Here is a 17850-nt window from a genome sequence, read left to right as displayed (position 1 = left end):
TCTTGCGTCAATACACCTGGTCTTGATCTTGGTATTGGTATTGCGCTCTCAGTCTTGGTCTTGGTCTTGATCTTGCAGCAAGAGTCTCGCAAGTCTCGCAAGACTTGCAAATACCTATTAGCCTATTGCTATTTATTCGTCACTCATGTCAAATTGTAAACATTCACTCCGAAAGCAATAAGAATTTAGAGTACCTAGCTAGGTAAATGGGCGAGAATAATAAATAAGATAGACTCGAAGCGAAACTCAATTAGAAATGACTGAAATTGAAATAAAAACTCATATTTATAAGCACACAAGCCGAAGACCGACAAAGAAAAATGCGGCATTCTTTGATAGATAGAATAAATCTTTGAAAGATTAAAAAACAGAAGTATCAGAATCAAAATCAAATAGGTTTTGTGCCTACGCAAAAATAAAGTGTAGATAATTATGCAAATAATATTGTTTATTATGTTCCTTTTTTATTGGAACTATACGTTGCCTGCTGTTTTTATGGAGGTTACTAGCTACTAGAGTAGATACGATAGAAGTTGATAAACCGACACTGCAAATCTCGATTTTTGGAAATGTGTGATTTTAAAACCAAATGCGTAAAGCAATATGACGTCGCTCATATTTGGAGTTTTTCCACGTTTCAAATTTGTTTAAATCACCCACTATCGAGACAGCGTGTCAAATGCTGTGATACACTTGTTGCAAACCGCGGCGTCTTTGTCGGTAAATTATCAAATATGTAGGTATATAATACACCGACCGACCAACAGTTTATTCGCAGAACGTCACATTTTCCCAATCAACCTTGAACCTTATTTCTCTAATGATAAAGTTGAAAATTTGATAACGCCCAAATCTCAGTTTGTCCGAACTGCAAGACACAAGAGTATTGCAGGCTTAAGTATTGTCTTGCTCAAGTCTTGCAGGCTTCAGTCTTGGTATTGGTCTTGCTACGATAAGGCGGTCTTGGTATTGGTATTGGTCTTGCAAAAATGCAAGAACAAGACCAAGACTGCAAGACCAAGACCGATTTTGGGCAACACTAATTAGAAATGACTGAAATTGAAATAAAAACTCATATTTATAAGCATACAAGCCGAAGACCGACAAAGAAAAATGCGGCATTCTTTGATAGATAGAATAAATCTTTGAAAGATTAAAAAACAGAAGTATCAGAATCAAAATCAAATAGGTTTTGTGCCTACGCAAAAATAAAGTGTAGATAATTATGCAAATAATATTGTTTATTATGTTCCTTTTTTATTGGAACTATACGTTGCCTGCTGTTTTTATGGAGGTTACTAGCTACTAGAGTAGATACGATAGAAGTTGATAAACCGACACTGCAAATCTCGTTTTTTGGAAATGTGTGATTTTAAAACCAAATGCGTAAAGCAATATGACGTCGCTCATATTTGGAGTTTTTCCACGTTTCAAATTTGTTTAAATCACCCATTATCGAGACAGCGTGTCAAATGCTGTGATACACTTGTTGCAAACCGCGGCGTCTTTGTCGGTAAATTATCAAATATGTAGGTATATAATACACCGACCGACCAACAGTTTATTCGCAGAACGTCACATTTTCCCAATCAACCTTGAACCTTATTTCTCTAGTGATAAAGTTGAAAATTTGATAACGCCCAAATCTCAGTTTGTCCTAACTGCAAGACGCAAGAGTATTGCAGGCTTAAGTATTGTCTTGCTCAATTCTTGCAGGCTTCAGTCTTGGTATTGGTCTTGCAACGATAAGGCGGTCTTGGTATTGGTATTGGTCTTGCAAAAATGCAAGAACAAGACCAAGACTGCAAGACCAAGACCGATTTTGGGCAACACTAATATTTGCGTATCAAAATGGTAATCTTAATTTTGGGAAATTTGATTAATCATCCATGTTGAGTCAAATAAATTATTATGAATTTTTTTTAATAAAAAGGCTAACAATGTCAGTATAGATTTTTAATGTTTGCTACAAATAAAACAATAATAATTTCGTTTTGTTTTTCATTGTACGATTAGCTGTCGTCATTTAAGAACTTGATTTATTTGTTATTAATAACAATTCGATGTTTATTTATAAGCGTGTAGATTTCTAAAGGTTTCAATAAATACCAGTTGAGTTTGTAATTATGATCAATAATTAGTTAACACGAATGAAAAGTATTCATTTGTTTGCAAAGGCCCAATTTTGGACTTGTTTTGGTTTGAGTAAATAACGTACGGAAGGATTCCGAAATTATTACTTAGTCATGATTAATCAATTGATATGGAACAAAAATTGTTTTTAAACTATAATATACATATTTGTAATGGAGAATATAAAGCCGTTATAATTCACGAATTGAAAAACTGTATAATTAATCTTTATAGTTTAAATTACAATAAACTCAAATCTTAAATGCGTTTTAAAGTCACCTTTGCCTATTTCAAGGATCTCTTTTGTATGGACCAGTAAACTCGTACAAAATTACACAGATACTGTGGCGGGCGCATTTAAGTTTGTCGAATATTGTGCAGATACTAATCATGTTTTCTTATTTTTCTAATGCGCTCTCAACCCATGCTTTACTCCAATGGTAATAATTATGTATAAATAACGTAGCTCATGATGGACATATTATATGTAATAGTATAAAATTAAATCTGTTTCTTTTATTCACATTTTTTATTCATTTCCTAATATTATAGAGGTAAATTTTATTTTTTTATCTAAACTAACTTATTAAATTCATCCGCCTAAAGAAAGCTATTTAAGGAGTACTCTTTAAAAAGTTAAGTTAGATATACTCACTAAAAATGAATTTAATGTTGAATTATTGTTGCAATGTGATTTTGTTAGAGCAGTAACTACGAGTAATAACTATAATCACAAGGTTATGGTAAAATATATTGTGTAATTAAAACCCAGTATCCTTTTAATACATAACTTTATTTATCATTTAAACTGTATCAATGTAAATAATGGAAACACTTACACGGAAAGCTAAGCATCTTATAAAAATATCTTTTTGAACTGCTCTTAACATCGGGCAAGTACATAGACAGACTCCAACAAGTATAATAGTGTATATAAAATTCTTTGCGAAGCTAATAATTGGTACACCGTGACCCATCTTATCCTTTTCACTTCATTTTTGTGTTGGAATGCAAATATACGTCAAGAGACAATTTACCAAATTTAATTTCTGCTAAGCCCACACCGCAGTCACTTAAGACCCTGAACACAATAATCTTAATACTAGCATAATTATTGTGGGGTTTACAGTGTTTAATATGTAAAGTAAAATCTCCTGTTAATCTAAAACGTTTTCCAATCAAGTATTAAAATATCAAGTTTAGCGACACATCTTAAAATTTTAACTTATTAAGTAGTAATTAAATCTTTAGAAATTCCAGCCAAACTTAATTACTGATTAGTCATATTTCAATTCATTAAAATTTTGTACTGGAAAACGTTAAGATTCGGATTGCTACTGACGAGTCTGTAATTGACATGGCTCATACATTTCCGTAGAAAAACTTGTCAGTTCGTGAAAAAGCGGTGTGGGTAGTCATAGGAGGCATTAAGGCAAAGCTTTGTTTTCGGGGATAGTCGGTGATGTGGCGCCACTGGCGCTACGGCTTGCGTCACGAAGTGCTTCGTCGAAGCTCTGGGTCGAATTCGACCTGGACGAAACTTTACCCTGGAAGTTCATATTAATGGAAACTATACATAACCCAGATTTAGAACAGAGTGCAAAAACTGACAAATAGAAGTAGGGACGGTAATCTCCCATGAAAATGTTAAATAAGAGAACATTTGTTTTAATATTGCCCTAGTAGAATCACAATTTCCTATTGGTTTAAAAAACTTATTCCTGCCCATTTTTAATGGACTGAGAACAGGCTATTAATTAAATACATTATACTTTTAGAATAAACAAATAATTTCTAAAGCACTGTAGCTATATAATCGAAACGTTCATTCTATTTATATTACAATTGTATAGAGTATATATCTATGAGTTTTTTTTGTTATAAGAAAAAGTAAAGACCCATTTATATGAAATAATTTGGTTTGCTATAATTGTACGTTGTTAAAAGCTTTACTAAGGACAAAACAACATAAATGCGTACCACATATTTGATCATTATTTTCATGTCTCCAGATATTAAAATCATATTATTCAAGTTTAATTTTGTTTAGTATCGTCTTTATCAAAACAATTCGGAAATAATAATTTTATAACTGATAAGAGTGATGAATCAACCTTACGATAGACATGCTTTTACGGAATCATGACACATGATTTGTGCTGTATACGTGGATTTTACTACATCTTACGAAGTCAGTGTAATCACGTACAAATAATTACCTTAACATTCTCATAAGCGAACCCAACACGTTCCTCTATCGAACGGAAGGAATCAGAGTTCCTCATTTGCCCAATTTTTTGTGTGACGCCAGCTGTTAGGCCTCCCAGGATTGAGGTCGTCTTTTCCGCCGTCGATTTTATCACAGATTCAGTTTTTTGGTATCTAAAAATAATTAATTAAATACCTATATTTTTATGCTGTTATACAACAAAATAACTGTTATTAATAAAAATCTCCATATTATACATACAATGGTTGTATTAAAATTCGTTAAGTTGTATTAACTACCAGGTCTAATATTATTTGTAGATTTCAATAGAAACATTACTAATATCAGCATGATTCATGAATGATCCTTTTGTTTACTAAATTAAAAATTACTTCAATTAGCTACTACGCATAAGATAATACAATAACAATAATTGTATTTGTATAATCTTATTATATTTGATTGCATAATTGAGCAAGCTGTTAGAAATTTGGTTTATGTCTAAGAATTCTCTAGCGACCAATGTACAGTAGTATTTTCCTGAAAGTCAAATAAGATTATTTAACAGACGGCATAATGGCTCTAATAAAATAATTTCTAGAAACTAGGTACGACATTGAACTATATCAAAAGACATCGTTTTGGGGTAAAACATTACAATGCGAGGATTTATGCGTTATTATTAATATTATTTTCGACTTTCCGATACTAACACCACATAAATAGCCACTTTTAGGTTTAATGAGTCACTGGGTGGTAACGAAACTCAATAGGAGTACAGAAAAACGTTACGGTGCGTTACATGGGGAGGGGGAGAGGGGTCAAGAATCTCCAAAAATTGCTTGTCGTAATACCTGAACGCTCCCTTAATGCTAATATACTATTAATTTCTTATATGAATAGTATAACCAATGTTAAAATTAACTTACACTTGGCTTTCCTTTACGTTTTTCAATCCTTGATTAACGTCTTCAGTAATTTCTTTCCACACGGTAATACCAAGTTTGCGTTTTAGTTCAGAACTCTGCCGAATCTGAAAAATTAAATTATTTTCTTTCTGGCTCAGATGTCTAGGAGTTAGTTTTATGTATATTTTGGTATAAGAAATAATTTGTAGAAATGCTTTAATCATTTCTTACAAACATACTAAAACCTTTGTCTCGCTTTGTGCAGATTTGCTTTTGACATTTCTGAACATGATAACAAAAAAACATTATGCAAACAAAACCTTATCAAACCTCCGTTCCAATGTTGAACTAAAGTCAATACTATTACAATTATGTCGATGCAAATACATAGTTAAGTTTATTATACTGCTTACAATGTACACAATGTTCCAGTTTTGCGAAAGCAATGTATTTAATGGCTATATGTATTGTTCACTAGTATCGAATACATAGTAATCTACCTTTTAGGACCTTCTTAATAGATTTTATTGAAAAATAAATCGAAATAATAGATTGCTATCTACATTTAGAAAGGAGTAAACGCTAAGGTTTCGAAATTGATTTGACCTACGTACGGTAGTTAATGGCAACACATTTTAACCGGGTTATTATATTCTTTATGAATTTTTACTAGCGTTTGTGGTCGGCTAGCTCTTATAAAGTGAACGCAGGAATTCAGAGGTCCTTGACCTAGAAGGCAAGGCGCTGTTCAATATGTTCTTAAACTATGCTTTGTCCGCACTAATCGTTTATGGAGAGAAAAAGGTTTCATGCTTTATAAATTTCGTTTCTAAAACAAAATCTACAAAAGCCGATTTAAAAAATTGTCACCTAAGAAATTTACAATTATATTAAAAGTAGATAAAATTTAACTTCTAAAAAGTATTAATTTAAAATATGTTTTATTTAATGGATTATTGGAAATCTCACGTTTATACAATATGTTTACTTACTTTGCTCTGCAACACAGTGCGCAGAGTAGCAATTTCATCTTCGACCCTTGCAAGTTCCCGACTCCACTCAGCTTTGAGCTGTTCTGCTTGCTCTGGGGTCAGGCCAGCAAGCTCGTCAACAATATGAGCGTCCCCGGCGCCTGCGCCGGCCATTGCTTCTTCGGCTGTCGATTAAAAACAGTATGAATTTCCACAATCTACAAACTTTTGAGTCAGAGGCGAGGTGGTTAAGTATTCATTAAAAACTATAATAATTTTAACATTTCATTTTTACGAACAGCAATATTATTTTGGTGCAAACTCAATTATGGATTTTCAACAAAACTGAAAACAAAACTACACAGGCGGTGTCGAAGCAATACACATTTTTCTTTTTTACATACCGGATATATTAAATGAAATAATTATTAATTGAAATAAATTGTCGTAAACCATTAATCAATACAGACTCGATGCTTAATGATGCAGTAAACAGATCAATAAAAAGTGCATTGAATGTCATTATAACGTCTTCATTCTCCACAAATCGGCACAAAAACAAAAGTCATCTTTTAACAAATATGAATTGTAAATATTGCACATTACATATTCAAATGTTTCCGTAATGTTACTTGTTTACGTTACACCAGCGAACGTAAATTCACTGTGTTACACCGATGACGATGTTCAAGTTCCACTTATGAGCATATTGCCAACATTACAATACAATAATACACACATATTATACGCCAATAATTACATATATCTATAGTATTAGATATATTACGGATAAAGCCGTCATAACAGCACTTGTTACTATGGAATCATAAGCTTCAAAGGATACATACGGTTTCTAAAATTTGAACCCATAGCCACAATATGGTCGTACGAAAACATCGCTTTAGTTATGTACAAATAACCAGTTTTCGGAACCTATAGCCATAACGAGTTTTGCCACTGCTCCGACTGGATATAAGTGACGTGAGTCTAATTATGAATAACCAACGACACTAAGTCTTCTTTATCTGTGGCAACTATAAAAATAATTTTATACAGAATAGAAGACTTTGTAAGTCTTACTCTGGTGACTAACCTCCAGGTGTAATTCCTAGAAATTTTTTATAATTTGTGTGGCTCGAAACTTTAGCAAGATACGGCTTAGTTAAATCTTGAAATGTGACTCTAACTTCACGCATCTTTTTTTTAAATATACGAAGCCGTCGACGACGATTGTCCATATAAAATTCGGTTTCGATGCATAGAGCAGATTCGGTAAGTTCCGGTAAAGAGTTCCATTCCGTCTCCGTATCTTCTTGAGGCCAGTTTACTATATCTTGTAATTCATCTAATTCATCGACGGCGACATCAAAGCTTGGAGTAGAATCATCATCCGGTGGCACAAAGTAAGGATCCTCCATATACTCCAGGCTAGCTGGCCCTGCACTTGTTTCTCCACGACCTGCCATTCCATTAGCTATCTACCTCGCCTTCCACAATAATAAACCATATTTTCATTTAATAGTTTTATCTTCAAGGTCCATAAAGAGTAAACGCACATTGGCAAAAAATAACAATCACTTATTTCGCGATGAACATATTAATCAACACTGAAGCGACCACCAGGTAGGCGTCATATTAGTTTTGTTCACTCGATTTTAACCGAAAAACATAGTAAACATTTCAGTTTTAATAATAAAGCAAACAATATGTTTGCTTTCTTCCGCCACGTTGGGAACCGTTAGCGCAATCGCCCGCGTTCGTCTCGCGCCGCTGCCTGAATGCTCGTATTCGCCACTTTCACCAACTGCGCAAGTTGTACCTCTACATTTTTATTTTAATTTTCATTATCACGACCCTAAGAGGATGACATGTTCAGGATTACATATTTAGTAAGTGAAAAACAACAAATTATTATCAATCAGAAAATTTACAATTTTTTCTAATGATAATACAAAAAACCATAAGCTTTACAATAAAGTTTAATGTTAAATGCGAAGGTGCGCTTGCGCTGGATCACGCAGACTGCGTCGTTAGCACAAGAAAAGCTTGCGTCATCCCACTACCATTTCTGATTTGGCCAATGTTGCTTGAAATGTTTCACAGTGTAGAAATCACTGTTTTCATTTTAAAGGATTTCTTAACTTCCTTGTTGCAAGGAATTATTTTTTTAAGGCATATATTAAATCATTTGTTAAATTGATCACTCAATTCAACACTGTTACACTTTGATTGAACAGACTGAACTTATTATTGTTTAGATATACATACATTTGTTTATTTGTTGATGAAAAAAAAAACAACTACAACTACATTATATTGGTATGTCTCATTCAGTATCCTTATAATATGCCCATCACTGTTGAACATAAGAACTAATGTAGACTGTAGAGGTTAATCTTAACTACCATAGGCATTTTAAGAAAACACTTTTTTAATGGATTGAAGCTATGTATATCAATCAGTTGAAAAGTGTTTTCTTAAAAGTTTTGTTAATAAAAGACAATACTATACCATACCATACCTAGGTATTGCATGTTGTCAGATCACTAGATACTGTTTTTAAAAATATGCCATAGAATTTGCAAAAAATTCTAAACATATACAACATTGCCTTACAAGGTGTGTACCAGCTGACAAATTTAAGTAATTCTAAAACATTTACAGAAAGTAATATTTTTTATTTTAATTAGATTCTACCACAATAATTAGTTAAGATTTAAAAAAACTTAAATTACAACACAGGTATAGATGTTTAAAACTAAGTATGTGACAAATATCTTAAATAAATAGAATGAACACAATATCTACTAATAGAATGAACGCAAGAAACATTTTTTCAAATACCAAGAGTATTTGAATCCAATTTTGAAAAATTTGAATATTGCTCCATATAATACAAACATAAAAATGAGAACATAAAAAAATATATAATATTATATAAATGGTATATTAGATCAACTTCATTGATTAAAATGTCTTCATTAAAACCAGTGCTGTGGAGAAAGCTTATAAACATTTATGATACATGTTCACTGGACAAAACAGACCGTCATCTGAATCATCCAGAAATATCACACTTCTTTATTTGTGTGTGCCACGAAACAACAATGTGAAAGATATGTAGGCCAAATGATAAAGATATACTTTTTTAATCAACATACAGAATATTATGAAAAGTTCTATAGAAATTTGCCAATAGGCAGTGTTTATAAATGTTGCTTAATCGGATGTAAGTGTAACTCACCAGTCTGGATACCGCTCATCTTTAAATAAGAATAAGTTTTCTACAAACGCAAAGGAGGACGTGCGATTAAAAGAAAGGTTTTATTAACGTATAATTAAAATTATTAAGAGTATCACGAAATGCGCAATCAGTATTATAAAAAGCCCGAGACAAAAATAAAATCAACAGTAATTAGCAAATACAGAAATCGGCAAAAACTTAGCAAAAGCAGAGAGACAGATTCTTAATCTTTAGCACAGAATACTCATGAAAATTAAACCCTGAAAATTCGTAAAACTTTTGACTGCTAGTGACATTGATGGTTTACCAAAGCTGCTATATCCACAGTTCGAACAGACTAGTAAATAGTTGTAGAAAACGTCTTAAAAAATAAATAATGGTTTTCAAGTATAAAATTATATTAATAATAATATCTCGTGTGTTATACCCGAACACTGTCTAATGTATTCTTCTTCCCGGTCTATAAATAATTTGAATCCGTATTAGACAACTTTTTTAAATTTTATGGCCAGCTGAAAGGGGCTCCTACACGGCTCATTTTTTCACGAAAATGAAAAAATGAAAAGTGTGTATCATGTATGTAGCATCAGCCAGTATTTACGGCTAGACTATGTAACACTCGCAATATTTTTATTATTTAGTTCGTTCGCCATTGCAGACATAATGCTAGCCCAGCCATGTTTGTATGCCGAGTAAAGACAAAATAATGAGCCATAAACTGTTGCAGAAATGTTGCCGAGATAAACAATGATTGTAATTTCGGGATACAGTCGGCAATTATGTAGCCACATATTTCATTAAAAGTATAGCCCGTGTAGAGATCCCTTAGAACTCTAATTGATCTGTACCATTGACTATAGAGGAAAGTATCAAATCACACGTACCAGGTACCTATAATTTTTATTCTATGAAGTTAAAATTGTGATTATATTTTAAAATATTTTGTCCAGTCATTATCATACGATTGTCTCTCAGATTTTTAATTTCATTCTACAATTTTGTTCAATCGTTGTTCCGACAGTCAAAAAGTAAGTGGATTTATAATATAAGTATCCGCGTGATGGCTTAAAATACTTTAGCGCTTGTCTAACCTAGAATTGTATTGTTAATTTTACTTGTTTTACAATTTACAGTAAAATAATGTCTACTACGGCTTTATTCGGTAATACTTCGGGTCTTGGTGGTAGCTCAGGAGGTAATAAACATTTAGTCGAATTTCGTGCTGGAAGGATGACACTGAAAGGACGTATGGTACACCCAGATAAGAGGAAAGGGCTATTGTATGTGTACCAAGGAGAGGATTCCTTAATGCATTTCTGTTGGAAAGATCGTTCAACTGGAGAAGTAGAGGATGATCTTTTAATTTTTCCTGATGATTGTGAATTTGTACGAGTTAATGAATGTACGACAGGAAGGGTCTATGTACTTAAATTCAAGTCTTTTGCCAAAAAGTACTTCTTTTGGATGCAGGTATAATATTTTAACTTAATCATTAATACTACTAGTATGTATTAATAGTAGTTTTTATTTTAAAAAAATATCTGGATTTATTAGGAGCCAAAAACTGATAAGGATGAAGAATTATGCCGCCGTATTAATGAGGCCCTAAACAATCCTCCTACTTCTGGGGGAAGAGGTGGAAGTGGCAGTGGGGCTCAGGATGGAGAGCTTCAGAATTTGCTCAACAACATGTCCCAACAACAGTTGATGCAGTTGTTTGGTGGTGTTGGCCAGATTGGTGGACTGTCATCATTGCTTGGAACTATGGGGTTTGTTATTAAATTTTTAGTAAGATTTAAACTAACAACATTCAAAATAAAATCTTTATATATTCCTCTATAGTATGAGATTAAATAGTGAATTATACAAAATAAAATACGTTTATAATGGAACATAAGATTGACAGGTATTACTTATTTCACGTCATTAAATTTGAACCTGTAGGCATCTCTGCTCATCAGCAAAGAAGACAGGGAGTGTAGGCCGAGAGAATAAGCCAGCGTAATAAACTCGCAGTACTCTTTTAAAAAAACAAATCATCAAACACTTTTGCAACAAATATAGAAAATTAATTAGAAATAGTAAGCCTTTTTTTTTCTTAAGGTAAGTATATGAATTTCCTCGAATTTATCTCTCAGAGATTCCCTACATTTTTAATTATAGATTGCACAAATAGCCCATTCATGTGGGATGAAAATAGATTCAACATCAGCAGCATGACCTAATAATAAGCTATAATTCATTAATCAGTGAAAGTAACTAAAATAAACAAGTCTAGCTGTATCAACAGTGTCAGTGAGCGATTTTTTTAAAATTATATTATTCTTGTTTACGTGGAATAAGTGATACCTTGATGATCTTATGTTCCAAAATAAACTTTTTTTTTTACACAGGTTCACTGATCTGCTTCAATTGTCCTTCAACTGGAAATACCTTTTGATGACATTTATATGGTTCAATGCCTTAAATAAATTTGAAAATTACAGGAATAATAGTAGCAGCAACAGTGGCAACTCAAGCAGCCGTCCAACTGCTGGAAGCAACAGTAGCTCTCGTGGGGGTAGTGCCCCTCGGACAACTGCTACTACAGAAGCACCTGCTGCTAGGACTCCAGCCCGAGCAAGAGATGTACCTGCTCCAACTGCCACACCACCCAATACTGCTACTGCCACTCAGCCACAAAGTAAATACATAAACATACATATACTACTTTAAGATTTTGCCTGTATAGGTACAATAATTTAATTTTATGATTATGGCTTCATGATTAAAGGGAAGCTTCTGACTTTCTGGTCAATCAGCTTCATATACAATGTAAACAAAATCAAAGAAACACATTTACTTATAATATAGAAAAACCTATACTTTTTATGAAATTTATTGAAAAATTATCATGTCTTTTGTTGAACATTAAAATTATTGATAGACAGTATTATTTCATTAGTAAGTTCTATGATTGCTGTGGCATTGATTTAGTATGGTAAATGGACACAATAGATTCTCATCTATTACAGTTAATTGTTGCATTGTTTTTTCTAACCAGGTGCATAAATTGATAAGACCGGATTAAGCTGCTTATATATATTATTAATCTGAGCATCTGTGAATCTTATATTATATCTGAACCACATACTATAGTCTACAAATTATCGTTGTTATTAAATTGTAATTTGAAATACTCTTTACTACTATGTTTTGAGATCTTCATTCATACATTATCCAGGGGATCATAGTAAACGAATGTGGAATGAGAAAAAACTTGTTAAATTAAAAAAACCTTTCTAATATTAAATTAATTACCTATTCCGTTATTTTAACTTACTTAACTAAACACAATTTTTTAATAAAACACAGTGGTGATAGAGATAAAATAATATCTAACTAAAACACTACTGTCATTTAATAATTTAGAATAAAATGATATAAATATTTTAGGTGGTCAAGTCTTCCTATCGGACTTACAACGCTACTTCTCCGGTGTTGGCACCGCGCCAGAGGGCGAAACCGCCGGCTCGGGCGCCGCGCGTGTGGACCTGGCAGCCGCCCTCAGCACACCAGAAGTGGTGACATCGGCCAGTGAGCCGAACAACGCGCAACGCCTCGCGCCTCATTTGCCTCAGACAGTGCCACAGGACGATGTAAGGACCACCCTGCTCTCACCGCAATTCGCTCAGGTGAAACCCCACGTGTTGCGATCCCGCCCTAACAGGCCAAACGCTTGAGCGCTACACGCATGCCTCGGGGTCGGCCTTCACCTGCTTTAACCTGCTTTGATGATATTGTTTAATAATAAAAATGCCTTTGGACTTAAAATTAATTCATTATATATTGATGTCTTAAAGTGATTGATGATTCACGGACATATTTCAAAATGTGAATCTTGATTGAGACATTTTAAAGTTACGTCTTATGAGCAGTCGATTTTTATCATAACGTTATAATGGGCTTTAAAATATTGTAAAACCTTATATCATCAAATGAGATTACAGCATATCCATTTGCTAGGTTCTTGCTTTCATTTTGTTGTGCATGCCCTGCCCTGTGTTACTCCTTCCGTTTCTAAATATTTAACTGGATCTTGGCCTATGTTTAAAAGGGAAATACGTTTCTTATGATAGTTATTGCATGTTTTTATTTTTTTAAGGATTAGAATATTAATAATACTTATAATTAAAAACTCATTTTGCTTGCATACCTTGATGTTAAAACTTTCGTTTAATAGCAGTCGGGTATGTATTTCATAGTACATATATATAAATATGGTGGACTCAGTTAGCACTTAGATTCAAACTTATTCCGTTGTGCGAGTACATATACATATCTATTTTACAGGCTGCAAATCAATTCTCATCAGCGCTTTCTTCTGGACAAATGGGACCGGTTATTTCTCAGTTTGGTTTGCCGTCTGAAGTGACATCTGCGGCAAATACTGGTGACATGCAAGCTTTCTTCAAGGCTCTCGAAAGTTCCTCTAATTCGGATAGTGCCAAGAGTCAAGAAGATGATAAAAAGAAGGACAAGCCGCAAGACAAGAACGATAAGAAAGACGGCGATGCCGGCATGTCATTAGACTAATTCCAATATGTTATTTTTTATCATGACTATTGTATTGTGTCATTATTTTGAATTATCTATTTGTATTTAGGACGCCATGCCGTACTTTTAAATACACATTTAAAGTATGTTATTTAATAAATTGTATGTCAAATTACTATTATTATTTCCTTTCACAACACGCTATTTGACCTTAATGTACCAAATATATTTTATAGTGTGACAAAATTATAAGACCAAATAATAAGTCGATTGTAAAATTTGGTAATGCGAAGGAAAACAGGCCGTTTTTAAATAAATGTTATATAAAGTGTGGAATGATGGTGGTTAGGCACGGCAGTGGCGCCGCGGGGCGGGGAGCGCTGGGGAATCCTGGCGCCAGACTGGCATAGCCGTCTGTCCCCGCGCGCCGCGCACCGACCCACTCGAAATAGATGCGGTGATTTACGCCTCCGATGTATGAGTAAATACTAAATATGCCCGCTCGCCTGCCTTGGCATGTCCGCCCGCCCGCGACCCTCTCTCCCCTCGCGATTGTAGAACACGAAGTAGGTAGTTATCACGAAACGCGACCACGTCCAATATTTTGCACGCGTGCTGAATGACGTAGCGAATATTTTACATTCAGAGAGAAACGGCATCGGTCGCTCTCAAGGTGATCTCTGTTAATTCTCCTATAATGACTGCTGTTAATGGACTCGGATAGAAGCATTAACTCAATTTGCTAACTAGTAGCATTCGATGATAATAATAGATCTACTTAGCTCAAGTTGATATTATTAAGTTGGTTTCTTAGTTGTTAAACAGTCCTTAAAAATAATGGTTGTGATTATAATGTAATATTCAAGTTATTTTATACAAATAAGTCAACGTGTACACACCTAAGATTATTAGTTGTGCAGTTGTTACATTTTTCATACTTATATTTTGTTGAATACAATTTATCACTTGTCACCATATCTCAAAATTTATTGTTATCTATTTTATGATAAAGGCCATATATGTTAAGGATAAAGCGTTTCAAAGATAGGTTGATATATTTTAAAGCTTAAGGCGCTTTGTAGGGAAAAATATGTATTATGCGGCGAGATGGTTCATTAGAACCGCGAGAGTAGAAAAGAAAGGAAACAAAAAGTAGATATCGCCTGGCGACCGGTCTCTCTGGTTCTTGTCTTGCATCGGTCGCCCTTTCCTCTTCCATTCATTATATTACAATTTTTAATTAAACTTACCCTATATGTAATTAAATAAAAGCTCTAACTTAGAAGAAAAAAAAAACAATTCATTTAGTTATGACGCGTTTTTTATCACAATTTTATAATTGTATTGAATATATATAATAAAATTAGCAGTTATGAAATATGCAAATATGTACCTACTAATCATGGAGCTCACTGTTGCAGATATAGCTTAAACGAATAAAAATAACATAAATCTAAGATAGTGATTGAAAACTGATACTAATATTGCTAAGTAAGTAAAAGTATCACAGTGTGATAAGTACATAGCATTTCTTATCATAATAATTAACATCATTTCAAATATAAAACGGTATAAAAATATTTGTTATCACAAATATATCTAATTATTAATTTAAGCATGTTTTTAAAAAGTTATGGTTTCAACCAAATAATATTAATAATAATATTATAATTCGAAGTAAATCCAAAGATGTGAAAATATAAATATGATGTTATACTTACTCTTTCTATCAAGAGTGTGTACGCTATGATGAAAAGAGAAAGATTATTAAGTTTTTATGAATAAGATGACAATAATACGATGCCTCAAAAATGTCTTAACGCCGTAATGAAAATATTTAACTCAGTGTATTAGTTAAGATACTGTACTAAAACTAGTTTTTGTCTTCCTAAACCCTTTGATATAATTTTTACTCATTTACAACGGTTTTAAAGATACTTTTTGTTAAATATATGCACTATACGATTGAATAATTAATAGACATTAGTCAACTACCTACTTACTACACAATTTATTTTTTACGTTGTGCCTAATGCGAACACTTTTACGCAAGACTGTTTATAATATTATGCAGCGATTTTGCTACGTACTTTAAAAAATACTGTATATCTAAGTATTTTACGATTAACAAATAAACTTGCTATTAAAAACCTTCTTCCTAACATTATCAGATATAGGAGCTAGGCATAATCCGAATATTTTGACAAAGGACATTATTGCACGGGTAGGTGCTAACGGGTGCACCAGATAAGTCAGTGTTCTTTCTTTAATAAAGAAATTATTTTAGTGTGATTCATATTTATGTCATTTGTAACGTGATTGAAAAGCCTAAAAAAAAATAGATTGCACGTGGTATTTAGCTTACCAGAAGCTTACATGACCTACCACTATCAGCTGTAATCAATTCTTCGTTTTCGTTGATTGTAGGTAAATGTATTGCTTTGTTTTTAATAATCTTGTATCACTTTTAGTTTGAAGTTGTACTCCGCAGACACCTAATTGTCAAATGGATAACTCTACTAGTTATACTAACTAATACTAGTGACCACTAAGCTAACCTAACTTAAATTAAAGTTAATCTGTTTGTTATTAAATTAAAGTGATGAACTAACTTAGTGATTTAGTAACATTTAATACATTGATGGACGTCTGAATTTTCTTTTGTTTTCTTTCTTAATAGTTAGGATAAAATATTTTATATATTTGTTTGTACTTACAACAGAAAGGTCATCGAGAACACAATAGAGGGTGCCCCTTATTTTGAATACCTATTGAATTATTCTCGACAATATCAAGCCATTTATTCGGCCACTGTCGTTCAAGATAATACTTTAAAATCTTACGCAATCTAATGCCCGTTGAAAATTTTTCAAAAATAATAACCTGATTGTGATGAGAAGTTGGAATAAGTATACTCTATTCGATGGGGCCAAGTTTATTATTAAAATCATATCGAGGTTATATGAATAATTATTTTAATATCAAGTAAATGTTTTTTTTGACCATGTCACAAAAATTTACTGGTTAATCGCAGTGTCAAATGCTTTCCGTTATAACAATTGTTGGTATTGGATTTAATAAATTAAATTCATTATGGCAGATTCCATTACAACGCAAATGTATGTTAGGTGAGGAACCTTTGACCGTGTGACGTAAGGCGTCGTATGACGAAGCTGAGTCTGTATAAATGGTACCTTATTATCGAAAGAATAATACCAAGCGACGAGTTATTTATTAGAAACGAAGCGGGTTCTCGGAAATACAGGGACGGTAAACGTGAAAAAGTTGGTAACTTGACGCGACGGGTCGAGGAGCGGGGAGGGGAACGGCGATCCCTATAACATTTAACTATGGCGCGTGCTGGGCCTTTCCAAGAATCATCTAACAAACAGGATCGACAAAGCCAATAGCCGGATTTTAACAGAAATTGCTATTGAATACATTTTAGTGGCTACCTGACGATGTTTAAGCAATTAATATTTTCGATGTTTTTAAGCTTAAATTAAATTTTTAGTGTCCATGCAGACCTATGCGTGGTAATATATATCGTATATCAATTCGATTATAGCTCCGTTTCTATAGCAACAATATTACGTAATAGTAGCTGTTGCAAATTAAATAATGGCTGTGTGGCACAAACGTTCGTGTACTTGGTGTAAGATTCTCCCTCCTACAAAGGCTGAAATCTGATGTTATTCGTTTAGATCTTCAGTATGTAAATTCCTCGTCAAATAGTGTTGTATAAAATAAATAGTTTCTCTTGTTTTTTTTTAATCTTGCAATTATCTTGTAGATGCACAGGGCGTCAAAATAACTCGAAACTCAAATTAAATAGTATATTGTCATCAA

General features: G+C 33.1%; 2 protein-coding genes across 7 annotated transcripts; one reads left to right on the top strand and one right to left on the bottom strand.

Annotated features, from left to right (window-relative positions):
• Window positions 1-2907: 2907 nt before the first annotated feature.
• On the bottom strand, window positions 2908-9705 carry LOC110994356 (tumor protein D52). 5 transcript variants are annotated; one of them, XM_022260954.2, is made up of 5 exons: window positions 9466-9705; window positions 6243-6406; window positions 5272-5375; window positions 4353-4515; window positions 2908-3680 (listed from the first exon to the last, which is right to left on the bottom strand). In XM_022260954.2, the coding sequence occupies exons 1-5, from the start codon at window positions 9482-9484 to the stop codon at window positions 3561-3563; spliced, it is 570 nt and encodes a 189-aa protein (XP_022116646.1). In that variant the 5' UTR covers window positions 9485-9705; the 3' UTR covers window positions 2908-3560. The 5 variants fall into 5 exon arrangements, with proteins under 5 accessions (XP_022116646.1, XP_022116644.1, XP_022116645.1 ...); XM_022260952.2 differs by lacking the exon at window positions 9466-9705 and adding an exon at window positions 7315-8123; XM_022260953.2 differs by lacking the exon at window positions 9466-9705 and adding an exon at window positions 7070-7222.
• Window positions 9706-10337: 632 nt separating this feature from the next.
• On the top strand, window positions 10338-14175 carry LOC110994360 (proteasomal ubiquitin receptor ADRM1). 2 transcript variants are annotated; one of them, XM_022260959.2, is made up of 6 exons: window positions 10338-10493; window positions 10599-10935; window positions 11020-11234; window positions 11952-12148; window positions 12901-13139; window positions 13798-14175. In XM_022260959.2, the coding sequence occupies exons 2-6, from the start codon at window positions 10606-10608 to the stop codon at window positions 14038-14040; spliced, it is 1224 nt and encodes a 407-aa protein (XP_022116651.1). In that variant the 5' UTR covers window positions 10338-10493; window positions 10599-10605; the 3' UTR covers window positions 14041-14175. The 2 variants fall into 2 exon arrangements, with proteins under 2 accessions (XP_022116651.1, XP_022116652.1); XM_022260960.2 differs by having other exon boundaries at window positions 10339-10493; window positions 12901-13103.
• Window positions 14176-17850: the final 3675 nt, after the last annotated feature.

Source organism: Pieris rapae, chromosome 1 (genome assembly GCF_905147795.1).
Source record: "Pieris rapae chromosome 1, ilPieRapa1.1, whole genome shotgun sequence".
Taxonomy (NCBI): domain Eukaryota; kingdom Metazoa; phylum Arthropoda; class Insecta; order Lepidoptera; family Pieridae; genus Pieris; species Pieris rapae.
The sequence above is the reverse complement of the archived record's forward strand: the minus strand, read 5'-3'. Positions and strand labels throughout refer to the sequence as shown.